Source organism: Ictidomys tridecemlineatus, chromosome 11 (assembly GCF_052094955.1).
Source record: "Ictidomys tridecemlineatus isolate mIctTri1 chromosome 11, mIctTri1.hap1, whole genome shotgun sequence".
Classification (NCBI taxonomy): Eukaryota; Metazoa; Chordata; class Mammalia; order Rodentia; family Sciuridae; genus Ictidomys; species Ictidomys tridecemlineatus.
In genome coordinates, this window is record NC_135487.1 from 45,839,050 (window position 1) to 45,866,456 (window position 27,407).

General features: G+C 39.8%; 1 protein-coding gene across 2 annotated transcripts in view; it reads right to left on the reverse strand.

The window, feature by feature from the left end:
- Nucleotides 1–27,184, reverse strand: part of LOC101978105 (cytochrome P450 2J2) — a 31,610-nt gene extending 4,426 nt beyond the window's left edge. Inside the window, exons 1-8 of one of the 2 annotated variants that reach the window (XM_078026368.1) lie at nucleotides 26,881–27,184; nucleotides 17,405–17,567; nucleotides 15,397–15,546; nucleotides 14,842–15,002; nucleotides 12,148–12,324; nucleotides 10,074–10,215; nucleotides 7,783–7,970; nucleotides 4,806–4,944 (exon numbers count right to left, since the gene is read on the reverse strand). In XM_078026368.1, coding sequence (XP_077882494.1) covers nucleotides 4,806–4,944; nucleotides 7,783–7,970; nucleotides 10,074–10,215; nucleotides 12,148–12,324; nucleotides 14,842–15,002; nucleotides 15,397–15,546; nucleotides 17,405–17,567; nucleotides 26,881–27,087 — 1,327 coding nt within the window. In that variant the 5' untranslated portion in view covers nucleotides 27,088–27,184. The remainder of the gene's footprint in view (nucleotides 1–4,805; nucleotides 4,945–7,782; nucleotides 7,971–10,073; nucleotides 10,216–12,147; nucleotides 12,325–14,841; nucleotides 15,003–15,396; nucleotides 15,547–17,404; nucleotides 17,568–26,880) is intronic. The other variant, XM_078026369.1, reaches the window with a different exon arrangement.
- Nucleotides 27,185–27,407: the final 223 nt, after the last annotated feature.

Genomic DNA, 27,407 nt, shown 5'->3' on the forward strand with positions numbered 1-27,407 from the left:
CCTAACTGATTCTGTTTCTCTAGAGAGCCTTAGTACAGATTTGGGTACCAGAAGGAGCTGTAAAGACACAGAACTGTAATGTTGAATTTCTTTAATTGGTTTTATGGTATCTGGAAGGCTCTCTAATTTGTCTAAACCTAAAGTATCTAAAGACTCTCCTGAAGAGAGTATTGATAGTCTGGTCTAAATTGTTTCATAAGACAAAAAGGAAACACATTCAATGTGCCTGATGGGGAATCCAGCAATTCTATACATGATACTTATAAACATTTTAAGAAAACCAAGGAATATAATGATGTTGGCTGGTTGTCCCTAGCATCACTGGACATAATAGTAAAGGAAAACAATGTGTTCAGAGATTAAATTTCCTAGTGCCAAATTTACATAAGTAACCTGAACTCTTCCAAGTATGCCCTGAAGGAGAATCTTTTCTCTGGCAGACAGAAGGCTGAAGTTGCCAAAACCAAACTCCTCATCATGCAATTGGCCAGATTATAGTACAAATTTAAGTCTCAACCTGGACAGGTATCTGCAGTTAAAATGAAAGGACTACATGGAAATAATGACATACTAAAAATTGGAATGGGGACCTGTGGGCAGACTCTGATGAGGGTGGGGAGATTGAACTCCTAAGTTATGATGAGTTTATTTTGCCAGAGGAAGTTGCCTCCCCACCCTTAGTGGCAGCAGCACCCCCAACTCTTCCCCTATGCTCCTGGCCTTTCTACCTCTGCCTGAAGGGACTAATCCTGCCCAAGGAAACAGCAGTGACCTTCCCTGCCACAGTTACTAAGTGGACAATGCTGCTACTCCTCAGGACCCACCCCCTCAACCACCATTTTTGCCTCTAGACTGGATATCAGACTTCAGTATCAACAGACCCCTAGAGGCAAGGGGCACTGTGTGACTCCTGGGGAGGTGCACTACAGTGCAAATGAACTTCTCAAATTTTCTAATTCATACAAGCAGAGGTCTAGAGCACATGTGTGAAAATGGATTTTAATGATGTGGGCTAATGGTAGAAGGAACATAAAGTTGGTTCAGGCTGAATTTATTGATATGAACCCATTAAGCAGAGCTTCTGCTCTTGATTTATTTGCAGAGTTAAAAAGGGGTGCTAATGGGGCTGGGATTGTGGCTCAAGTGGTACTGCATTCGCCTAGCATGCTTGAAGTACTGGGTTCGATTCTCGGCACCACATTAAAAAAAAATAAAGATATTGTGTCCACCTAAAACTAAAAAATAAATATTTTAAAAAGGAGATGCTAACAGAGTATTTGGTTGGTTGGCTGAAATATGGATCAAAAGATGGTTCATTGTGAATGAGCTGGAAATGTCTAAATTGACTTGGTTTAATGTTGATGAAGGGATTCAGAGGCTCAGAGAGACTGGGATGCTGCAGTGGAGTTGCATTGTAAGACCTTCTCCTCCACACTGGGTGGGGAGGGGTCTAGAAGATGTGGCCTGCACCATTACTTTAAGAATCAAACTTGGGAGTGGAGCACTAGCAATCTTCAGGAGCTCCACATTGCTTTTCTCCATATGCCAGACATTACAGTTAGAGCCATGGTCACTCAACTCAGAAACTTAAATGCAATGGGAATATTTATCCTGGACTAGGAAGCTAGGAATCTAGGAAGCATGCAATTTTTGTTGTTGTTGTTTTTCTTTTTTACCTTTTTTTCAGTGGGTCACAGCTAATAGTTTGTATGAGTCTCAGAAAAGACGTTGGACTTGGACTATCTAGCAATGCTAGAAAAGTTAATATTTGAGAGACTCTTGGAGATAAACTGAATGTACTTTGCATTGTGAGATGGACATGAGCTTTTGGAGGCCAGGGACAGAATGTTAAGTGTAGATCTTAAATGTCTCCTGAAGGCCATGTGCTAAAGGCTTGTCTGCCAGCCTCTGGTGCCATTGGGAGATGGTAGAAACTTTAGAAGGTGGATCTACAGGGAGGTCATTGGAGGTGTGTGCCCTTGAAGGGAATATTGAGACCCTGAGTCCCTTCCTCTCTTGGTTCCCCAGCCACTATAAGGTGAGAAAGTGTTTTCTGCCAACTCACTTCCTCTATGGTGTTCAGCTCATTGCAAGCTTAAACTCCTTCAGAGTGAGGAAACAAAACTGTATGTCTAAGATGAACGTCTGGTAGAAAAACCAGACAGATGAGTTTTCACCATGTTGGCTCACTGGATATTTCTAGGTTTCTAGCTCCTGTTAAATTCAACTGATCCTCATTCTGCCACATCTTCTGTGGGAATCCCCAGGCAAATTGCCTGTGCTCTCTGAATTTTAGTCTTCTATCAATAAGAGAGATGCTGAGAACAAAACATCTCCATTTCTCACTTGCCTCAGTTCTACATTATTTACAGAATGAGTTCATAGCTCATCTAATCAAAGTTCTAGCAATTCTTCCTTCTCTTTAACTGAGGCTGGCCTTGTGACTGGCATCAGCCATTAGAATGTAGAGGGAGTCAAGGCTTGACAGTTTCCAGCCTGGACCTTAATGGGCCACAGTGTGCTCTCGGGACATAATCACCACCATGTGAAAAAGCCAGGCTAGCTTGCTAGAGAATGAGAGAAAAGAACACTGTTGTCCCAGCTGAAATCAGTCTTCAGATAACTGACCTACCAAACATGTAAGAGAACCCAGTCAAGAACAGCAAAGCCACATACCTTACCTGCAGACTTGTGATCAATAACACAAGCTTATAAAGTCCCAAGAGTTTTAGATTGTTTGTTTTGCAGCAAAATACTAGCTGATACATGTGGTATAAACTCAATGACTCTTAAAATGGAAAAGTAAGTTACATTCTAGTTGTACTGGAGAGAGCACTAAATTGAAAGTATAAAAACTTGAGTCTTAGGCCCTAGCCTACCAATTTGGGGGCCATCTGATCTCAGAAAGAAACAACTCTCTCAGTTTTAGTTTGCTTATATTAAGAAATAAGATACCAGTCCATTTCCTGTGTAAGTATTAATAACTAGTTTGCTGTAAGGAGTGCTTGAGATAATACACTTGCAAATGAAGCCTGTGGTTAAGAGAGTGTCATATAATTCTTGGTAGGAAAGTACCAGTGAGTCCTGTGTGCTGCTCTTTTTACCCTTTTGCTAACACAGAAGGAAGACTGTTTTAAAACAGAAGAAGACATGAAGCAAATATGAGTAAGAGGTTTTGGCAATATGAAGGGAAGGAATCTATCTGGGTATCAGAAGGTCAAGAGAATCCATCTTCCTCTTAAAGCCATCTCTATTATGATTCCTCTCATCAGGTTACAGTAAACAGCACATGAAGCAATTGTGTAATGCTAAAGGGTCATATTTCTAGCATTGCAACATTTTATGCATCCAAGAAGCAAGAAGTGTCACAGTAATTGAAACATACACATGAAACTTTGTGCTTTAATGCAAAGTGTGAAACTACAGCAGACAGGAAGACTGGCAGACATTCCTACACCTTATACTACCTCTTCACATTAGAGGTGACTTGTCGAATGTGAGCAAAGGTGAGGGTAGAACCAGATGAGAAAAGACAAAGAAGTTCTAATCAGATCAACCCAGACACACCTAGGGCAGTGCAGCATAGTGGGAAAGCAAAGGGTTTAGAAACTCAGGGCCAGGAAAGAAAGAGAGTTTTTCCCTTTCTGAGTCTCTTACCAGTAGTCAAATGATACTGTCTCATAAAGTCAATGCATATTTTAAGTGAATGATAAGCAAATTATTATGTATTCTACAGTGTGTTTTCTCTGTAGCATTTAGTTATTTTCAGAAGATGTTGTTAGGAGGAACAAAAGTTTTAGCTATTGATAAATCTGATTAATATTTTGCCTTAACTCTGCTATATGAGTTTTATGACTTCATTACCACATGTGTTTGGGTCTCAGTTTCATAACCCTGAAATGGTGATAAATTTGAACTTTCTAAGGTTGCAGTATGACATATGCTCTCTGAGGGCAGCTGTTTTGTCTTCTGTTTCATTCATCATTATGAAATGGACTGAATATCTGACACAATTGATTCTTGGTCGATATTTATGAAATAAAGGAATTGAGAAATTATTTGAAGTAATTTATGTAACATCAAACTCATTATCTGGACTAAGACATTTTATTATCAATTTTACAATGCTGTAAGTTTGAAATATTCTTTTGGAACGGGCTGGCTAGAAAACACAGGAATGGGGGAGGACAGAAAAAGAGATAGGGGGAGGGATGCATTGTTTCATTGTATCCACTTTTCCAGCTGCATATCATACAGATGTATTAACTACATTTTAACAAGAAAACTAAATTTGAAAAGGGCAAAAGGACCTTTTCAGGAAGAGCTTACAGAGCAGAGCCCAACCTAGCTAAGCTGGGAGCATTTAGAGTCACTGTCTACTACACATGACAGTGAATCAAGAGCTTCCCTCCTTTGCTGCCGCCCCATCAGTATCAGAACTATTTGTTGGGAGAGGAAAACACTTAAAAACAAATTGTGACAATTAAAAACTTTATAAAGAAGAAAGATATCCAACTTTGTGACCAAGAGGCAAGGATTGAGTCTCTGTCCTCAGCATTCTGGAAAACAGAACTAAGGGAGGCTGAAATCTCCACCAGCAGCCAGGGAGGGCTTGGGAAGTAAAGAGGGTCTGAGGCCAGGCCTGGACCAGAGGATGTTGAACTTCAAACAATAGTGAGATGGAGTCACCCTAGGCAGGACCCTCTGGAGACTCCCCAACTAGAGCAAAGGATTGCAGACAGGAGAGGAGGGAAGGGCTGAGGGAGGAACTCTGCCCTCCCCAACTCCTGTTCATCCAAACTCACCCATTGAGAAAGGCAGGAAGCATTCCTTTTTCTTAAACTGTCCATTCTCCAGAAAATGCTCAGGGTTGAATGTGTCAGGGGTGGCCCACTCATTGGGGTCCTTGTGCAAAGCAGTCAAATTGGTCAGGATCATGGTCCCCTAGAGAAAGCAGTGAAAAGTCAGGCAGGACTTAACCCACACCACACATCTAGGCAAAGGTAGGTGGTTCTCAGCACCCCATGCTGGGTTCTGAGCATATTCTGAGCTTCCCCACCCTCCCAACCCACCACCTGCTGAGCTCAACCTTCCAAGACCCATCTCTTTGTGTGGGACAAAGAAGGATGAATTAGAATTGTCTTCTGAGAATTTTACCTGGGAGTTTTGGCTACTCTTGACTGCATAATGAAGGTACTCTGCAGGAAAAAAAGTCAGTATAGGTCTGGGGAAGGGACCTATAAGCATCCATGAGAGAATTATGTGACAGCTTGTGGGTCCACACAGTAATTAAATCAACCCAGCTAGTCAGTGAAATGATAAGAAGGGCAGCTCTACAAAGTGGAGGAAATGCATCTTTCACCTCTGCTTCTGCATTCTCTTCCCTCCAATGTGTAGAAGGCTGTGCCCAGGCCCAAAAGCTATTTGAGTAGCAGAAGCAGATATCCAGGGAAAAGAATCCCTGTCCATCGAGGTATATGACAAGAAACTCTGGAGTCACCAGAGTGAGCCTTTCTCTCACTACCTCATCCAACCCGTCAGTCATGCTTGACACTTCTTTCAATGCCCCCTGATTCCCTCACCTCCATTAGGGAATGTCCACCACCACCTTAGTTCAAGCTTCCACCTTGTTCATCCAGATTCTTGTAATCACTTCCTACCTATGCCCCACATCCTCTGTTGCCCTTTTGAATTCGCTCCACACCCTGAAAGCAGAGTGTGCTTTGGGTAGGGCTTAAATCTATGACAGCCTCCACCCACTCAGACCTCAAACTTGGTATTCAATAGCTTCCCACACTCCTAGTCACAGATCCATTGCCTAACCTCTCAGGGCTTTTCCTATTCTTCTTGAGCTCCCACTACAGTGACCTGTAACACAGGTCAAGTTTCCATTCATTTAAATAACTTTTAAAATACTGCTCACCTTGCCTGGAAATGTTCTCTTCCCCCACTTTGCCATTAACCAACTCCCAGCAATCCTTTAATCCTCAGCTCCAGCAATACTTCCTTCACAGGCAAGCCTCCCCAGATCCTTCCAGCACCTGTTCCTCATTCCTCCTGGGAGATGCTGGAAGCATCTTTAAAGAGGCAGTGAGTATTTTCCTTGGGACAGTTAGCATGGTTGGTATATTTTGTAAGCATGACTATTTTGCAAAGGGTTATTTTTCTAGATCTAAGTACTTCAGATACTTAATGAATATTTGCTGAATAACTGTTACTTTGAGTAAGAGGCTCAGCATGTAGGATCCCATTTTACTTCACATGGATCCTGTAGGGTGGGCTCAAATGCATTTTGCAGATGAAAAAATTGCAGTTGTGAGTGGTTAAATGATGTGCTCAGAGCCACGTGGTGGTGGGGGGAGGTAGAGTCATGTGAACTAGGTCTATCTGATGTCAAAACCATGGCTCCTAGCCTCCATTCATGTAATCAATTATATTTCTCAGATCCCAGGAGGATTATTAAAGTTGATGTGAAAAACCAGTGGTAGAATTCATCTAGTGAGATTGGCTGATTCTCTGGAGTTAAATGAATGGCTAGAAAAATGCAAACAGCACCTGGTTGGGAACTCAGGCCTCAGCCTTCATCCATGAGAAGTTTCATCAGGAAGAAAATAGTTCCTATAGCAGCTGCATTTCTTGGCTCTGCAGTGACAGTCACCAAGGAGTCACTGGGATTCTCTTCTATTCTAACAATGGAGATTGTTCTCAAGTACAACATATGTGGAGGGACTTGGACAAACTAGAATAGATCCAGGTAGCAAGGAAGGAACTATAAGTGTACATCATAGAGAAAGAACTTTGGGGGACCCAGGAGAGCCTTCTGCAGAGATCTTAAAAGTGGTGGGTGCAGTGTGATCTGAATTCTGTTAGTGAAGCCAAGGGATTTAATAGAGACCAGTAGGGAAAAATTAAAAGGAGTTTTTTGGTTTTGTTTTTGTTAAAGTCAAAGCAAAACAAGTCCTATGGAGGGAGCATCACATCATACAAATAATTAGAACAGCTCTAGTTCTAGATCCAGCTATTGTCACTTCGTAGTTGAGATCTCATGCAAACTTAATTTCCCGGAGACTCAACTTCCCAATCTATAAGATGGGAATAATAGTTGTCCTGAGAACTAAGATATTTTGAAAGAGGCTAGTCCATGACATGTAATCATGCATAAGTAAATTTTCGTTCCTTGTTCTCCTGTTCTAATCATGAACATTGCATACACTGGAGTGGCTTCTTTTATGAAATGAAGAGTTCCCCATCATGGGGCTGTAGGTAAAAGCTGGAAAAATACCTGTGGGAACATGATATTAGAAACATCGGTATTAATGTGGTTTGGGACCAGGTAATCTCAAATGTCCTTCCACATTTTCCAAAGTCTGGCAGGTCCCTAGTTCTGAGAGATGCTCTCCAAGGTAAAGAACAGGGCTCTGTGGCAAAATCTGACAGAGACTTTGCTGCCTGCTGTGTGCCATCATGAGCCACAGTGCACATCAGAGAGTGAGAACACTGAGAAGGCCCACAGCAAGCAAAACAAAACAAACAAACACACAAACAAACTAGTCTTGGCTTAAACACATTTGAGTTAGGAATCTTTCCTCCTCTATTCCCCTTAATACCTATATCTGGTAAAAATCCATGGAGAAAAAGTTAGTATTATATCAAGTATAATGTATCTCCCCATCTAGGTGATTCTTTGGGATAGGAATATATGTGACTTTTCATATACAAATGCAAGTTCTGTGATGGTCTCAAAGACAGGCTTGAAGTCTGAGGCTGGGTGTGCTTCCTTACCTTTGGCAGGTAGTATCCATCCAAAGTGGTATCAACCACCACTTCCCTGGGGACATTCAGGGGGATGATGTTGCCCATTCTCTGCACCTCATGGATGACAGCATTGGTGTAGGGCATGAACTCTCTGGCGGCCATGCTTGGCTGCTGCCACTGGCCAAGCACTCTGTCAATCTCAGCATGCACTTTTTCTGGAAGAGAAGAGGGAGATTCTATTATTTTTTGAAACTTGTATACTTTCTTCTAAAGATGTAGGATTGTTCTCACCTGTGGTATTTAAATAGTGGACAGGTTGCAAAGAAATAAAATGTTCCTTAACCCTTCAAAGGGCTTAATCAGAAAATTGTCAACTCAGTCACTTTTCTTGAGTCTAATTAGGACAAGGAATGGAATACCCAGGATCAATGTGGCTAAGCTTATAGTAGGGTCTTTTCTTATTCAGGCTTCTATGATAAAGTGCCATAAGTAGAGTGGCTTAAAAACAACAGAAATTTATTTCTCATAGATCTGGAGCCTGGGCTGTCTAAGATCAAAGTACCAGCATATCTGGTTCCTGGGGAGGACCCACTTTCTGGTTCAGAGGTGGCACCTAGTTGCTTTGTCCTCACATGTTGCAAGGAGCAAGGCAGCCTGCTGGGAATGTTTCATAGGGGCACTAATGCCATACATGAAGGCTCATCACCTCCCAATACCACCACACTTATAATTAGGTTTCCACACAGGGATTTGTTGAGGAAGACACAAGTATTTGGATCCTAGCAGATCTGAAGACTCTCACTTCTCAAGGGTAGCATGGGAGTAGAAAGTGAATAGCAGACTCCTGCTCTACAACATTATTGCTGAAAGGTACTCAGATCCTTTGAGCCTCAATTTTTTTCATCTGATTAGTGAGGCTAAGTCAACTTTCATGTGAAAGATGTTTTGAGAATTACATGAACTCATTTAGGTAAGCATTAAACAGGATCAGGATCGGCATGTCTCAGCTCATGGAAACTGCTAGCTGTCTTCCATTTATATTTTCCTCCTTTTCTACAGTCATAGAGATTTGAGCTGGCTACCTGACTGTCCAGCTAAAAGCTACTTTTCTTAGATTTTTCTGGGATCAAGTGTAGCTACATGTATGTATGTATGTACGTACGTACACACACACACACACACACACACACACACACACACACACACACCCATAAAGCCTGCATTTGTAAATTAAAATGTGAGAGAAGTAAAGTTTTATTAACAAATATATCCTTAATAGATGGCAAGAACTTCAGTCTTCTCTATTTTTATTTTGGGGGAGTGGGAGCATTGACCTCGATCTACTCAATTGATCTTATAACTCATTAATAAATTGTTACCCACAGTTCAAGAAACCATGCCATGACTGTTTCCATCCTCCACCTGCCCAAACTGTTCTAGAACCTGGAGAAATAAAAATGTTGGGAATAGCCATTGTCCTTGAAAGGATGGTGGTCTCTGGGGAATCCATATATAATGTGCTCTAAGCACAGCAATAGATGTGCCCTGGTCATCTCTGGAGGAAGGAAATGGCAAACAGTTCTAAGTTAGCAATTTCCTACAGGAATGAAGAAACATCTTAGGTAGTAGTATTGGAAGAATTCTTTTTGAAGAGTTGGGGATTCAGCATGTGGAGAAACACAGGAAGCATGTTCTTGACAGAGGAAAGACCAGATATTGTGATTCAGACACTTCGGACAGTGTCAAGGAAATGACACAGAATTCAGTGAAACCACCAATGCAGGATGGATGCTGCTGAGGCAGGACAGGCAGAAAATGGCACATCAGAGGGCATTATTACTAGACTAACGAATCTAGACAGGGCTGGGGATGTGGCTTTGTGGGGTGGCAGACAGCTTTCCTTACATGCATGTGGCCCTGGGTTTGAGGCTCAACAATGGGAAAAAAAAAAGGAAACAATAGCAAAAATGTGTCTGGGCATTATCAGGGGAAAAGAGGAAGGGATTGCTGAAAAGAATGGAAGAATAAATACTCATATGAGATTGTAACTCTTTTCTGGACCACATTACAAAGTCAGTTGGCCTCAATGTTTTCCCCTAGACCCAGAGCTTTGTGCACACAGGGAGTTTAACACTTATCCTATCTGGACTCCTCATATTCCTGTATAAAAAGTGACAAATGTATGCATGCTCAAGACTGCAACACCTTCCAATGATTCTGTATTTCCCTGCTCACCAGCCAGCTTCTGCCCAACCCTGGGCCATGTAGCCAGGAGGTACCATGTGTCCTGGGCCACGCACATTTGCTGCCACTCTCACCTTGGACTTCTGGGTAGAGGGCCATGTAAAGCAGACCCCAGCGCAGCGTTGTAGAAGTTGTCTCAGTTCCAGCAAAGAAGAGGTCCAGGGTGCTGCAGATAAGGTTCTCTTCATCGAAACTTGAAGCATTCTTGTCTGTGAACTAGAAGACAGTTATTTTTGGTTTATTCAGAGGACTTGTGGTTGCCAAAAAACACTGGGGTTTCATTCAAAGGAAAGAACTTGGAAGGAAAAGTCCTCAGAAGAAATGACTTTCTCCTAAGGAAAAGTCCCTCCTTAGAGGGCAGCAATATCATTAACATTGTCTGCAATGGGGCCTGAGAGAAGGGGTAGGTAACTGGAAGTGCTGGAAACTTTTTAGATTGTACTGGATAAAAATGAAAACAACCACTTTTTTTATGCCTGTAATTCAGGAGAAGGTATTAGTACAGTGGAAAGAGAATGGCTATGAATGAGACAGACTTGGCTTCCAATATCAACCCCATCACTCATTAGATCACTTATTAGCTATATGACCTAGGATAAGTTATTTAACATCTCTGTACTTCCGTTTCCTGCTTTATCAAATGGGAATAAGAAGCATGCCTTAAGATGGCATAATAGTTTATGTGGTATGCAAAAGGGATATAGCAAATACTCAATGAATGTTTGTGCCGATACCAGAAAGCATAAACCGAATTGCACATTTATCATATCTCCCCATACAGCTTTTGTAGTTTAAACCTCATAGATTCCATCAACTATTCCTTATAACACTCCATCATTTTTTCTACCTTCTTCTTGAAAGCTTGTTTTTCAACATTGCTGTTAATGTCAGTGGTCACACACCTGTACACCATCTAGCAGATAAAGTCTCCTCCTCTAAGGAAGAGATGGTGTACATCTCTTTTATTTGCCTATTCTTAAGCTGAGGAGTCATCCTTGACTTTTCCTTTCTCTCTAGCCACTCTGGCAGGCATTCAAATTTTAATTCCAAAATTAAAATTAATATTAATTTTATGAATATTTTGCCAATAAGGTGAAATAAGAGCTAAGATGGAAAGAAATTCACCATTCTGCCACCTCCAGATATAGGAATACATGATCTGATGAGTCAAAGATTATAACATTGATTCAGTGATTTACATTAGCCAGAGGACCACCACGTTCAAGGCCTGTATCCACTTAAGGTTTTTTTTTCCTGATACTTGTCAGAAAAGTTGGAAAGTGGGTGAGAAGAGGAGGGAGTACAAGCCCCACTCAGACCTTAAGGTTAAAATCTGGTATCCAGTTCAGCTTTACATGTGTTCTCTGCAGTGACAGCTGAGAGAAGAAGTAGATAACTGGCAAGCTCATCTAAAACAGAGCTTTGAAGCTCAATTTCTCTTTTCCCTTTTGTATATAGCTTCTTCAGGTACAGGTGGGGGAAGGTGATGGGGATGAAAAGGGAGTATTGGGGCATTTTCAGGGCCTATAACCAAATGCCATTAAACCTTTGTCTTTATTTCAAAGTGCCTCAGCTTCCTGAGTAATTTTTACTCACCTATAGGAATTGAACCATGATCCAAAAGATGACCACATGCAAAGACCTGCAACCCGGGTAAGTTAAGTTATATAGCAAAAGGGACTTTGCAGATGTGATTTAACCTAAGGGTTTTGAATTAGGAATATTGTCCTGAATTATACTTACAAGATAGAGGGAAGAAGTTCAAAGTCAGAGAGAGAAAGTGTAAAGATGGAAGCAGGGAGACAAGAGAGGAGAGATGATGCTACCCTGGTGCTAAAGATGGAGGCAGGAACCACAAACCAAAGCCTCTGGAAGCTGGGCAAGCCATGGAAACCAAGTCTTAGAGACTTCATAGGATCTAAGTTGGCCAACACCTTGACTTTAACCCAGTGAAACTGCAGTTTGACTTCTGTCATTCAGAACTGGACTTTTGTCATTCAGAACAGTAAGAGAACAAACAACACATCTCTACCATCTTAAGCCACTGAATTTGTGGTAACTTGTTGCAGCTGCTATTGGAAACTAATATACAGCTATTTGTTCTTTAAGAAAAAACAAGAACAAAGGAGACAAATTTGTTTTCCTCACCTTCACAATTTCCTTGAGGTAAGCATCGATAAAGTCTCTTGACTCATCAGGATTCCAGTCTTTCCTGTGTTTTTCAATTTCATGAGAAACAAACAATTTCAGCTTTTCCCAGTTCCTGAAGACAGTTTGATGAGAACCAGGGAGGAATTTCATTATCCATGGAAACATATTGTAGAGCTAATGGCAAAAAACAGAATGATCATGGAGACAGCATGGGGCCACTTTTGCACTTTTGGGGACAGTCTTCTCTTTCCTTCTCTTTTATTTGTTTATGCTTAAGCTGAGGAGTCATCCTTGACTTCTCCTTTCTCTCTAGCCACTCTGGCAGGCATTCAACCCTCCACACACTTCTCATCAGTCCAAGTACTTGCCATCCCACAAGAAACCACCACTGTTTCCTACCCAAATGCTGCAATAGCTTTCAGCAATTTCCTTATTCCACTCTTAACCCTGTTCCCAGACTATTTTCCACAGAGCTGCTGGAGTATCATTTAACAGTTGGATTCCTTACCTTTCAATCCTCCAATAGCTTTCCACTACACTTAAGTCTGGCATAATTTCTCTGGCCTATAAGCCCTATAGAGTTGGCCCCTGCAACCTCACCACCTCCTTTCTATCCTTCTCTGCCACTTTCCACTGGACAGTCCAACCACAGAGGATTAATGCATCCATATAAAATGCTTCCAGAGAAAAGGAAAAAGCAGTTTTGAAGAAATAGCAATCACATTTCTAGCTGACTCTCCCTGGCACCAGTGCAAACCTAGAGGATGCTGAAAAATATTTTCAGTATGCAAAGCAAAAAGAGTCAAACTGTTTTTAATATTTATTTTTCAGGGGCTGGGGATGTGGCTAAAGCGGTAACACGCTCACCTTGAATACCTGGGACGCTGGGTTCTATCCTCAGCACCACATAAAATAAAGATGTTGTGTCCACTGAAAAATAAATATTAAAAAATTCTCTCTCTCTCTCTCTCTCTCTCTCTCTCTCTCTCTCTCTCTCTCTCTCTCTCTCCCTCTCTCTCTTTAAAAAATATTTATTTTTCAGTTTTAGGTGGATACAATCTCTGTCTTTTTCTTATTTTTATGTGGTGATGAGAATCAAATCCCATGCCTCACGCATGCTAGGAGAGCGTACTACCACTTGAGCCATATCCCCAGCCCAAGTCAAAATTTTTTAAATACTTAATTTAAGCAAAATAAAGTATCATAAGTTTGTTTAATACACTTGCTGCCTTGGCACCCATTCAATTTGACATGAGTCACTTAAAACCTCATTGTACCATAGCCTTTGGCCTAGTGAAACTTCTCCTTCCTTTGTGATAATAATACAATTGCTTATTCTTCATATTACCGGCCCCATGGCAACACATCCCATAGCTGCTGACCATGAAATATACATAATGGATAATACTGGAGTCATTTAAATATGTTTCCATCTTAAGCCCAAGAGTGTTTTCTTTAAGCTAGCAATTGACCACCCCCAGGGAAAGCCTGAGAGACCACCATGGCCTTTAATGAAGGCTTGGTCTCACAGGTTCTGTCCCTCTGCCTCTCTCTCTCTTCACCCATTAGTTGAGACCCTCCCATTCCCAGATCTCCCATCAGTCCTTATGGGCCCTCTCACTCTCAGGATTTAGAAGTAGTATCTTGCTTGGGTTAAAACAGAAGTCAAAACAGAAGAAAAATAGAAGCCACAAAGTGATCATGAATTAGTTTTCATTTGTCAGTAAATTTGATAAAAGAAACTAAGTGCTCCAATAAAAAGAAAAATATTGTCAAATTTGGTACAAAATTTATATTCATTTTTATGCTGTTTAAAAAGAAAACATATAAAATATAAGGGCTGGGCTGGGGATGTGGCTCAACCGGTAGCACACTCAACTGGCATGTGTGCGGCTCGGGTTCCATCCTCAGTACCACATACAAACAAAGATGTTGTGTTCGCCAAAAACTAAAAAATAAATATTAAACAATTTCTCTCTCTCTTTTTTTAAAAAAAATATATATAAGGGCCTAGAGAAATAGAATACACTATATACTATATATACACTAGTAAAAGAATATTGGTAGCAGCTCTATTCATAACATAAAAGCTGGAAAAGCTTTTGTCCAAAAATAGCAAATAGGTTAACAAACAGGGGCATGTTTATACAAGACAAAGCTAGTCTGCATTAAAAAAAAAAATAGGAAGAGCAACCAAAACAGGTGAATCTTAAAACAACACACCAGGAGAGAAACTGCACTCAGAAGGTTGCTTGAAACAGGAAGGAAATGGATATTTTAAAAGTAACATGGAGAGGAGAGATTCAAAGGCAAGGACAATGGCAATATGTTCTTCAAAAAAAGAACAACACAAGTACATAAGTGTATGTCTTCTATAATTTTGTACTCTAAAGAAACCTTAGAAATGTTTTTTGCATTTGGTAAATTTTCAACATTATTGAAAACACTAAAGTCAAATAGCTGATTTCAAGTAAGTTTTTGTTAAATTAATTTTAAAATATTACATTTCAATGAAGAAGAAGGAGAAGGAGAAGGAGAAGGAGAAGGAGAAGGAGAAGGAGAAGGAGAAGAAGAAGAAGAAGAAGAAGAAGAAGAAGAAGAAGAAGAAGAAGAAGAAGAAGAAGAAGAATCTATGTGTATATGAGATCAGCTCCAATGGCCTTAACCAGCATATAGAAGATGACTGCTTACTTGACAGAATCTTGAAGCTTCCAGAAACGTGACCTCATCCAGTAACTTCAGCAGCTCCTGGAACTGGGCATCCTGGTACTCAAAGCGCTCCCCAAAGGTGATAGAGCAAATGATGTTTGAAACTGCATTGTTGATCTTGAAGTGAGGGTTGAAAGGCTGTCCTGGAGGGAGAGAAAGAGAGAGAGTTCTTCAAAATCATTGGTTTCTTCCTGTTTTCTACAGGAGTCTTTTCTAGCTGACACAGATATACCTACTAGAGAATCCTAGAGGAGGTGCTGGCCACAGCCCCCTATATGAGGTCTGTGATACAGCAAGGATATAGTCAATGCCAGGGGGGTTGAACTGATAACCAGGACTTAAATACCATAATATGTTTAATGTTTGTGCACTGAATTCTAGCACTCCTTGAGAGAAGTGTCATGGTATTTGTTTCCTATTGTATCCTCAGAGCCTAGGTCAGTGCTGGTCATCGGCAAGCACTTAGGCACTTAAAAAGTATCTACTGGTGAATGCATAGGCCACAGGCTCCTGTAAATGCTCTTGTGAAATGCTCACCATTCTCCTCTTTGATTGCCTCAACAAGGTGGTAGGCCTCCTCCTGGATTCGTTCCTCCAGGCTCTTCCTTCCTAAACCAAAGTTCCTTAATGTTGTCAGAGTGAACCTTCTTTGTTCCTTCCATATTTGGCCATTAGACATGATCAATCCTAGGGGGAAAAAGGCAATATTATGGTATTCTGATTCTACTATGCAAATATCTGGCAAATTGTATGGAAATGTGCATCAGATGGAAAAGAGGAGGGACATTAAGGCACCTGAATATTATTCAAAGAAATAAGACCTAAAGCAATGAACACAATGGCTAACATTTATTGATTACTTACAACATCAGTTACTTTAGTGTTTTTTATATATTATGTAATTTAACACTCATAGAAGCTCTATGGGATAGATACAATTATTGCCCGCCCCTCCTCTGCCCTCCCCTGAATTTGACTGAATGGGAATAAGGGATAAAGTAAATTTTGCAAGGTCATATAGTAATCAGTTAACCAGGTTCTCAAATTCAAGTCTCCCTGATTCCAAAACTCATGCTTTAATCAGTAGCAACATAAGTACAGTTCAGTAGTTATGGCAAGCTACGTACCAAGAATGTACTCAGAGATAAGTCAAAGTCCATAATTGGTAGAAGGCAAAGAAAGGCTTTATAGGAGAGGTCCTAAGTGTGACCTTAAAAGATGAAGGAATCATTCAACAAAGCAAGAGACCAGTGAGTATTCCACACAGAAAGAACAGCATAGGAGAAGGGGAAAAAACATCCTGTTGTGTGCAAAAGACCACCATCTATGTCACTACACAGGCAATGCCATGCGCCCTTCCACTTCCCCATGGTTACTCCTCAACTTCTTGTGATACCTGGCTTTGGCTCTGTTGTGGGAAACAAGACTGGTGGAGAAGCAGCAAGCAATACTCAGAGAGGAGAACTCCAAACTCTATTTTATGCTGGTGCGCCCAGAGGAAAACAAAACTCCAAATTCTGAGCCCTGATCCACAGTTTCTCATAACATTTATTCATGATTTCATGTCTTCTTAGACCTATCCTATCATTGGGGCTTTTTTCTCTTAAAATTATTCCTAATCTACTCTGCTAAAGGCCCTGTGCAGGGTCTCTAACATGCTCACAGAAACTAGTAGGAAGAAAGGGCTCTTTTAAGAGGGGGTAGTCAGATCCCTAGGGCAGTTATTTACAATTCAAAAGGTTAATAAACCCATGGTTAATTAGGCTTCCAAGAGAAAGGCTGAGAGAGGGGAGAACAACTGACCTTTCCCCAGGCATAGTTTTCTTACCAAAACAGTTTTTTAAAATATTTTTTAGATGAATGATGAGAATTGAGCCCAGTGCCTCACATGTGCTAGGCAAGCACTCTACCACTGAGCCACAGCCTCAGTCCCTCTTACCATAACATTTTTATAATTAAGTTCACAACCAGGTCTGGTTTTGCCATCACAGCTCCACCAACCCAGTGAAATGTCCCTCCTTGCAGTCAGTCCAGGGCTATCTTTCAACCTCATTTCACTTGGTCTTTTAGCAGCAGCATGAGATGCTTTTTTCTTGCACACTCATTTCTGGTGGAATTCAGGGTATACACTTCCATATTTTCTTCTTAATCCCTTCCAGAAACTTCTTATATCCTTTTCTGTTTCATCTTTTGTCAAATCTTGAAATGGCAGAGTTCTTTGAAGATTAGGTCTGAAGCTTCTTCACACACTGTCTCCTCCTCTGTTATAATTAGGTGATGTGGTTACTTTATTATCAAAGCATCCAGAGTTTGTGCAGGACACCTGGTTTCTCCAAAATCTCTATCAGGAACCACTCAGACAAATGTTTAGGAGGAGATGTTTTCAACCAGGAAATGTGGGCATTTGGCTTCTTATAATGGAAGGCATTTATTTCATTCATAATGAGATTAACTTCTGGAAGTGTCAGAAAATTATAGGCATAGAGGCATGGTGAAGAGACCATAGCATTTCAAATGCACACCTTATTGTCATCAATAAACTTACCATTTCCCCTAAAGATACGTTCTCGGAGAGGCGTTACAGGGCGGTGCAGGAAGAACTGGTCTGTCTGAGAAAGAACTTCTTTGATTAAGGGCAGTCCAGTTATGAGCACTGAAGACACGTTACCAAAATCCAGGCTAAGAACATTCCCATATTTCTTCACCAACTGAAAAACAGTTATAGTCACAGTTGAACATGCACTTGTCTGTGTGTCTGGGGACACAGGGCTAGTATGAAGCTAAAGGGACTCACATTGAGGGAAGTGTGTGTGATAGGAATAGTTCTGAACTTTTTCTCCTCAACTAAACTCAAATTTAGTTCACGGAGAGATTGGAAGTTTCCTTATGAACATATATTCATATATTCAACCAGTATGAATAGAGTGAGCATCTACCATGTGTCACTAAAAGAAGACATAAAGATATGACTTACTAAAATAAACAAGGTCCCAAACCTGAGGCATCCTAGAGTTTAGTGAAAGCAGAAAATACAGCACATCTGAACTCCAAAATTTGCTGGATTTTTTTTCTTTTTCTTATGGGGAGGGAAAATCTTATTTTTTAAATATGATTTTCTGGGTTATCAATATCCATTTTCAATTTAGTGGGGTTTTAATTTTAGTATTTTAACAACTTTTATTAATTTATATAAATAATCTTTCTCTATCTAAAGATATTAAATAGCCCTTAAGATTTTGTTTTTCCTATATACATTTTTTGTGTCTTCATATTATATTATTTTGTCTATAAGGTTTATGTTGGGTATGTTTAATGTAAGTCTGGTGTAGCAAATATGGAATTTAAGAAGTTAAATCTTTTTTTTCTTTTGTTAGGTTGTAGCTTTAACTTATGTTAGTGTCTTCTTTATTTCAAAAGTAAAGAAGACAACAAAATGTGATAATTTGTAGGAAAAAAAACAAAAGTGAAATGAGCTTATCAAGAAATATGTCAAGAGAAAAGGATTAATGGCACTAACTCTTGATAGAGTCCATTGGTGTTGACCTGAAGCTAGGAATTATGGCTAAAAGTATCTCCTAAAAGTACCTCCATTTATCTAGGGAGGAAGATCCCTTTAGTAGTGCAGGCGCACTAAGGTAACTTCTGACAAGCAATTGACCCCAGTGCTGACATTAACACAGGATTGACTTATAGATGAAGCCCCCTGAAATAAAATGGCCACCATGACAGTTCTGGAGAGGACCAACTAAGGTCTAAAACTCCACTGCCTGATGTTAAGGAAGAGTTGAACACCTGATTGGCAAAGAGTACAAAAGGTGGTCCTCAGTCTACTGGTAAACATCAAATAGGAATGAAATTGGGGGTAGCATTGTTTCCTTTGTCATTCTTTATTGGAGATGGCCCATTCTCTCCCTTGAGATACTTTTTGCTTATCCCTCACTTTTCTTTTACTTTTCACCTCACTTTCACTTCTAATAAAGTTCTCTTATCTGACTTTTGGTGTCTGACTTTAAATCTTCTTTCATCAGAACACAAGAACCGAAGTTTGGAGTTTCAGCTCCCTGCTATCTTGTGGCACTTTTACTAAGATAAATCAAAATATCAGTAACCAGAGGAGAAAGCCTCTTCCTCAGCATCTGCCAGATAACAGGAAGTGCTTTACAGGGTGCAGGCCACATATGGAGAAACTATTCCAGCTCTGGAGCTATGGGAGGATCTTGGCTCTGGGGTTCACCAACTGTGGGCTCTTGGAAAAGTTCCTTCATTTTTCTGAGCCTCAGTTTCCCTGTTATAAAAGAGAAAATGAACTCTTCCCCCCTAAAGTTCTGTGATGAAGAATGAGAGCATCGATATGAAAGGCACTTTATTTTCTGGTTCCAGGCACACAGCCACCCAGAGAGTCTCCATATGAATGAGTTCTGTGTGTAAAGGAATGTGGATGCACCCACAGGGTGACAGTGAGGACAGGAGCACACTAAAATGCAGGAGGAAGGTGCTTGTGGTCAGAAACAGCTTGTGTTCCCTGGGTGCCATGGTGGGCATCTTTCATGCTTTATCTCACTAATCTAATGGTCACTCTGTGTAGTAAGGACTTTTCTCATCTAGTAGCAGAAGAAAATGGTGGTAGCTGAAGTGATATAGCAAGGTGACAAAGCTATTTAGTAGTAGAGGGAACTTGCCAAACATTTTGTAAGATTTGAGGCTAGAGATGTGAATTTGGGATGGCTCTAGGAACTTAAAGTTCACTGGGAATAAGAAAGTGAAAGTGAGAAGAAAGGGAGGGTGAGAGACATGGTGTAAAGGATGATAGGGAAAGAGATATTATATTGGGATGAATATGCACAAGTGTGCAAGTTTGTGCCAATATGGGTTGGAAAATAGCATATGATCATTAAATCAAAATTCTTTTCAACCTTTCTATTCAAGAATGATCCCTAAGTAGACCCACCCTCTGTTTTTTTGTCTGCCTGGATCTGGTCCAGCTGTAGCAGTTGTACCAGACAGAAAGGCTCAATTCCTGCAATTATCTGTGGCCTCCCTCCCCAGCTCCATCCCCACACACTTAACATTCCACCATGATGCTCTTAGAGCCCTGGACCTAACATTGGTTCCATCAGAGCAGACTCAATGGATGCAGTCTCATCCCACCATCCTGTATTCACCTTAAAGACAAAGCCTGAGCTTAGTTCTTCCATTTGTCTTTTGCTCTAGAGTCCTGGGTATAATCTCCATTCATTTTTGGAAGTCTACCCTATCTTGGTAGCAAGGGAAAAGTCAAAACTTACAAAGTCATTGTAATGGTCCACACATGTCAAATTTGTTATTTCATCTTGATGAAAGGCTAGACAACATTTTTAAGCCTTTCAATAATTCACTGGCTAATTTAGAACTTCAATTAAGATTTTTGTTTGTTTGTTTGTTTAGCTGAAAATTTCAAGTTAACTTAAGTGACTCCTAACTGGCAATGCATATAATCTAGAATCTAACTTTTATTTGGAGGGATTCAGATCTTCAATGCCATTTACTGAAGTGAACTACAGCATTCCATCCTTACCAGTTCTTTGCCCTTGTGTATTTTTGTTCATCAGAACTAAATCAAAACCTTTTATGGCATTATCAAGTATGTAAACATGGATAAGTTAAATGACCTCCTGGAGCTCTAGAACTGATTATTGCAGCTTTCAGTAATTCTTAAATGTACCCAGTCTCTCAACCAATTCAATATTGATTGAATGATCCAGAGTGCATCTGAGATTTCATAAGGTAGAGCAAACTTTTCAATAGATATCGTCAAACAAGGCATTTTAAAAAAATTTTTAAACAGAGAGTAAAGGAATAAAAGAGGTTAAAATTTATGAGATGGTTCAGAAGGCTAAAATAGGCTTAAGATGAGAAATGAAAATAGAAAAAGAAAAAGGATTGTCATAGAAGTTATAAAAGGCAAACAAAAAGAAATGGGGATGGGAAATTCACTAGTGGGAATAAAAACTCCAACAGTAGGATTAAGCTTACAAAACAAAGTGTAGTTAAATGAATGTTTAGAATAAACAAAATTAAAGTGAAAGGTTACTGAGACAAGAGATTGAACTACTATGACCAAAAGATTCTAACTTAATCTAAGTTCTTATAAGAGACAGCAGAACAAAGACACTAAAAGAGAGGAAAAGAAAAAAAAAGGACCAGGGTACCAATTCACACTTCAAGCATCAGAAGGTAAGAGGTTTTATTTTTCAGTTGTCACTAGCACTGAACCATACATGTGTGCACGTGTGTGTGGTCCAAAAATGCATGCTGCTTTTGTATTTTTCTCAGATTTAACATTTTTTCTTCTTTCTACATGTTGTATTTTTCAATCACCTGTTTATATCTTTCAAACATTTTTTATGGGGTGTTCAACATTTTTCCTATTGATACATAGAACCCCTAGTAAAAAGTCATCAATATAATTTTATCGTTATTATGTACAAATCTACAAATATAATCTAATGTCCTATAGAGGGTAATAATTATATCTATCCCATAGAGCTTCTACAAATTACGTAATACATAAAAAGCACTAAAGTACCTGATGTTGTAAGTAATCAATAAATGTTAGCCATTGTGTTCAATGCTTTAGGTCTTATTTCTCTGAATAATATTCAGAATGGCAGCTATTAAGAATACAAATAACAATAAGTATTGGCAAGGATGAGGGGGAAAAGGTACACTCATACATTGCAGATGGGACTGCAAAATGGTGCAGCCAATTGGAAAGCAGTATGGAGATTCCTTGGAAAATTGGGAATGAACCACCTTAGACTCAGCTATCCAACTCCTTGGTCAAAGGACATAAAAACTGCATACTACAGGGACACGGCCACATCAATGTTTATTGCAGCACAATTCACAATAGCTAAACTGTGGAACCAACCTAGATGCCCTTCAGTAGTTGAATGGATAAACAAAATGTGGAATAGATATACAATGAAATATTACTCAGCAATACAATAGAACAAAATCATGTCATTTGCAGGTAAATGGATGGAGTTGGTAAATATAAGGTTAAGTGAAGTTAGCCAATCCCAAAAAACCAAATGCCGAATGTTTTCTCTGATATAAGGAGGCTGATTCATAGTGGGGTTGGGAAGGGGAGTATGGGAAGATTAGACAAACTCTAGATAGGGAAAAGGGGAGGGAGAGGGAGGGAGGGGGAAAGGGGTATAAAAAAGATGGAGGAATGAGATGGATATCATTACCCCAAGTAATGTATGAACACACACACACACACACACACACACACACACACAATATTCTCTTAGTGTATATGTGTTGCCTTTATAACTGAAAAGCATTTTTATCCCATAAAGAAAAAGAGAAACCTAGAAAAACAAGAAATGAAGTTTTATAACAGTGGTTCTTATCTTTTTGAGTATGGAATCATTGAAAATCTAGTATATGTCATGTATCTGCTCTCTAATAGAACCTTGTACAACTAAGTACAGTTGTGCATGACTGTATATACTCTTGCTAAGCATAATGGTCTCACAGGTTACCTCTTGAGAAAGAGCAACTATACATAAAAAAAAGTGCAATGCATAGCACATGACATATGCTGTAATGCTGGCAGAAAGGGATGTGAAGTATTGCAGGAAGAGATGAATTTCCACCGCAGATATCAGAGAATACTTGAGCCAGATATTCAAAATTGTATTTGAGCCAGATCATAAATGAAGGCAAGGATATCAGCAAAAGGGCATTCATTATGAAGACAGAGACACTTTCCGTTGTGGGCACTGCACATACAAATGCAAAGGCAGAAAATGTGGGTGTCTGGGAAAAAAGAACTCATTCTGTCCTTCTGGAGTGAAAGGTTCATTGAAGAGCATGACCTATGCTGAAGGTCTAGGCCCAGGGCTCTGGGATTCATTAAGTCCTTAACTTCAGGAAGCTCACAACCTAAGGGAGTATATAGATAAATTCTTATTGTTATTATTCCATCCTTAAGTTGTTTGATGTTGGAAAGTATAGAAGCACACAGAGAAAAGAGTTTCTTCTCAGGTGCCAAGGAAGATGGGTGATAGTGCTGATGTGGTAATCTTTAGACCCAGGAGTGAAATATTTGGATCTTACTTGGTAACAGATAACAGAGCCTGGAAATATCTGAGTAGGAGAGGTGAAGTGCATTAAGAGTCTGGATTTAGGAGTCACACAACCTGTTTGAATCCAGATCTGCTTCTTATTTCATGTGTAATTTGGGGATAAATTATTTAACTTCTCTGTGTTTTGGTTTCTATTTCTATAAAATAGGGAACATTACTAGTTCCTATCTTTAGGATTATTATGATGAGTAACCATAATAATAAAATGAATAATGAAAACTATTACTACTAATATTTCAGGGAGTATAATTTAGGAAGAGGGCTCTCATAATGGCATCATCTAAGGAATGCAAGGACAGAGACCAGAGAGGGGGCTGATGGGACTCATCCAGCAACCAGGACATATAAACGATGCCCAGCCTGTAACCAAAAACTGGCTTTTCTATAAGCTATTACAGAAAAGGGAAGAATAAAAAATATAGAAATATAGAAATAAGCACATCTACATGCTAGGCATCCTGGCAAAACTTGATATTCATAAACTTATTTTATACTTATAATGATCCCACAAAGTATACCTAGTTTTCAGAAAAAAAAAGAGGCACAGAAATTTAGCACATAGCTAGTGGAAATAAAGTTTGGGTGCTTTACAGTCCCCTCTGTAGGCCTCATCCTTCAATGAAGGGATAAAGATATTTTCTTTCTGTTCCTCTGAGTGATGGAGCTGCCTAGGTTTTAGCTGGCATCATAATTATATCTCTCAGCCTCACTAGGTGTAACCAGTGGGATGTGAGTAGTGGTTATGTGTGCATCTTCTGGGTCGAAGCCTTAAATGAAAGCTGCTTGCTCACCACCTCCATTTCCCCTTCTCATGAGCCAGAACCCACACATGATGGTGGTGGTGAAGGACCAGAGCAATATCATAAGGAACTGGAGATTTTGGATGACACTGTGGTACAGAACAGCCTCTCTATCCTGGACTTCCTGCCTATATCTGAACTCTTTTGTGAGAGAGAAAGAAATTTCAATCTTGTTGACGCCATTGTATTTTGGGTTTCTTTGTTATAAGTAGCTTGCTGTGCATGCTAACTAATAAATTGACCCATCTTATGTACAGTTCTTCCACTTAGCCCAATAAGACTTTCTTTCATTTAAATACAGGTTCCTATAATAAGCCATCTAGCAGTGATGGAGAAAATTTACAAAGTGTGAGAGGGAGGGAAAGCAAAGTCCCCCACAGGCCACACACACAAGCCAGTTTCTTTCTGGTCTCTTCACTGTGTTTTAGTTCATGCCACATCCCCGTTTAAAATATCCTATCATTTTAATCCATTCACCTGCCAGAAATTCTTTTAAAATTCAATCCAATTAATTCCAACATTCCACAAAAGGTTATCTTCAGGATTTCCCATCCACAGTGATCCTATTTCCTAGTATCCATTTGGGTTATGGGAGTTTGTAAAACTCTCTTCATCAGACACTGACTGGGGCAGTGCCTGGCATGGTAAGTATTTAATAAATGTTTGTTGAAGAAATACATATACAAATAAATAGCTTATAACTATGTCAAGAAAAGTCAATTATTCTCTACTAACATCATGCAGAGTCAAGTAGCATAGGAGAGAATAAGTTTCAAGTCAAATATTTTTGGATTCAAGCCCTTGCTTTGCCATTATCCTCTGAATAACCTGGGAAAATCACATTACATTTGTTCTCAGTTTTCTCAGTGGTAAAATGGAAATGCCACCAGATGGTACCTAAAATTTATACCTATCATGAAGGTTAAATAAAGAGGAACATAAAAATTCTGACACAAGACCTATCAGGTTCTATTATATATACAACTATATAATCTATCAATAAAAATGTGGAAAAAAAGACCTTAATACTTGATGTTTCCCAATTTCATGAAGATAAATTTAATAGTATCATTACTAAATTATGCCATTTAATTTTATTTGCTTTACATCAGAAATATAAAAATGCAAACCTAAATAAAATAAAAACTAAATTGTGATTAAAAATATCATTGGACTGGGAATAAGATCCTAGTCTCAGTTTCATCAACTGGCTAGAGTTTTGGTTTGGTTTTGTGGTACTGAGAATTAATCCCTGAGGAACTCTACCACCGGCCACATCTCCATCCTTTTTTATATTTTATTTTGAGACAGAGTCTCACTGAAATTGCCCAGGTTGGTCTCAAACTTGCAATCCTTCTTATGAGTAGATGGGATTACAGCTCATCACTAGCCAGTTCTGTGATATTAGGATAATCATTTAACTTCTCTAGTCCCATCTATCCTAATAGAAAAAGAAGGACATAGATCAAACTTCTTAATCTAGACCAATTATCACAGACAAAACTCCAAGAAAATCCTACTACCTTTAGCCAAAAGACTAGGAAAAGAGGAGCCCAACAGGACAGAAACATTTGAGTCTTCTAATTCTCTGTCCTGGAGGCAAACATCATGAGGATGTGGCCTTCCTTGCCCCTGAAAGGTGTTGCTGCAGTGGAAAGCATGGTACAACCTCATCTTTCTCCCTCTCCTTATGTCCTATCTCTGCAGAATTGTGACTTTCACCCCTGAACTCCAGTAAAGACTCTCTACAGGACATAGTTCTAATCTCCACCTTCTCCTACAGAGATAAGGAATTACTCTTCCCTATGGTACAGACGTGGGAAGACCTTTGACTTCTACCTCTGAAGAAAGGCAGAAGTTATCTTATTCCTGGGGTACCTCCCTTCTGCTTCTATTTTCCAAGAAACCTGTTCCTCCAAGAAACTCCCAACCTAGAATTCTAGGTCCATTGAAAATAGACTTCAGAAAGGAAGGTGAAATAAACATATTTTGAGATGAAAGAAAGTTAAGAGAATTATTTGCCTGCAACCCAGCTCTGAAAGAATAGCTAAGGAAAGTTCTTCACATCATAAAGGAAATTATAAACTTGGAACAGGAGAAATGAAGAAAACGCAACAAAATGTGTAAATAAATGGATAAGCACAATAGACTGTTCTTGCTTTTTTAAAATTGCATCTGACATTTAAAAGCAAAATTATAATATTGTGGTTCTCAGTGCAAGTAGATATAATGTGTGAAGACAATTATAAAGTGTGAAGGTCAAGAGTCCTAAATTGTTATGTCTATCTTTCACTTGAAGTGGAAAATTCTTGCAATGGTGGAGTCTATTAAGCTACTAATGTAGCTCATAATATTTAGAGCAACCACATTTAAAAAGAGATAGGCTTCAAAACACTACAGATGAATAAAAATTGACTGATAAGAGAAGTGTCCAAGTAGCTCACAGAAAGACAGGAAGGGGAAACAGAAATGAAAAACAGAGCAACAAACAAACCCGGAAAAAAAAATGGTAGACTTAAACACTAACACAGCAATGAATATATTAAGTAGAAATGTCCTACCTTCACCTATTTAAGGACAGAGATAGGCATAATTTTAAAAAAATCAACCAAGTATCTGTTCTCTACAAGAATTCATTTCAAATATGATTATAAAAAGTGGGTTAAAAGTAAGGCAATAAAGAAGCAAATACTATTCATATAATAATCAAAAGACAGCTGATATTGCTATATTATATCAAATAAAGTTAGGTCAAAGAAAATTACCAGAGATAAAGAAGGACATTACAAGAAAAAAAGAATTTCAATAATGTTTAAGAAGAAAACAAATGAGTTAAGAATGGTAACCTAGGTAGCACACTTAGAAAGTAAACATTTAAATCTCCTGCACCACAAGAAAGGGCAGGTATGTAGAATGATGCCATATGTCTGGTAAGGTAAACAAAGCTCAAAGTGGGACTTAGCAGGTTAGCAGCATGAGCTGCCCAGCCACCCATCCTCTTGCCCCGGGTCCCCAGAAAGTCCCTTGCCCTGCAAGTCAGGGTTAGCATATGGACGCAGTGGGGCACCTTTGCCCCTTCCTACCTTTTGAACATCCAAGTGCGAATCCTCAAGGTTAACTTCAAATAAGTTGCCAAGCACAGGTAGAGGCCAGGGCCCTGGCGGGTAGTTCTTTGGGCGCCGCTTTTTGAAGACAGCAAACAACAGAAAGACGACAGCACCCACCAGCAAAGTCCGGGCATGGAGCCCTGCCCATAAGGCGTTCGCCAGAGAGACCACCTCCGTTAGCATGGCTCAGAAAGCTCTGGCTCCTCTAGAACCCAAACTATTCTGTTCCAGTTGTTTCCTGCTGTCAGTGTAGCCCCTTGCTCCTACGCCCCGCCCCGCGCCCCGCCCCACGCCCCGCCTCTGCCCGGCCTTCCGCCAGGCCCCTCCTTCCCAGGGTCCCTCCTTCCGGCTCTTCTCCAGAGCTCCGCCAACTCAAGCCACGCCCCCTGATTCCCTCAGCCTCTTACCCAGCCCAGTTCTTGGCAGGAAAAATGCCTGGAGCTGAGATTCTTGGGCGGCAACACAATTGACAAATACTTGGCTAGGACCGGTTACTTTTCGAT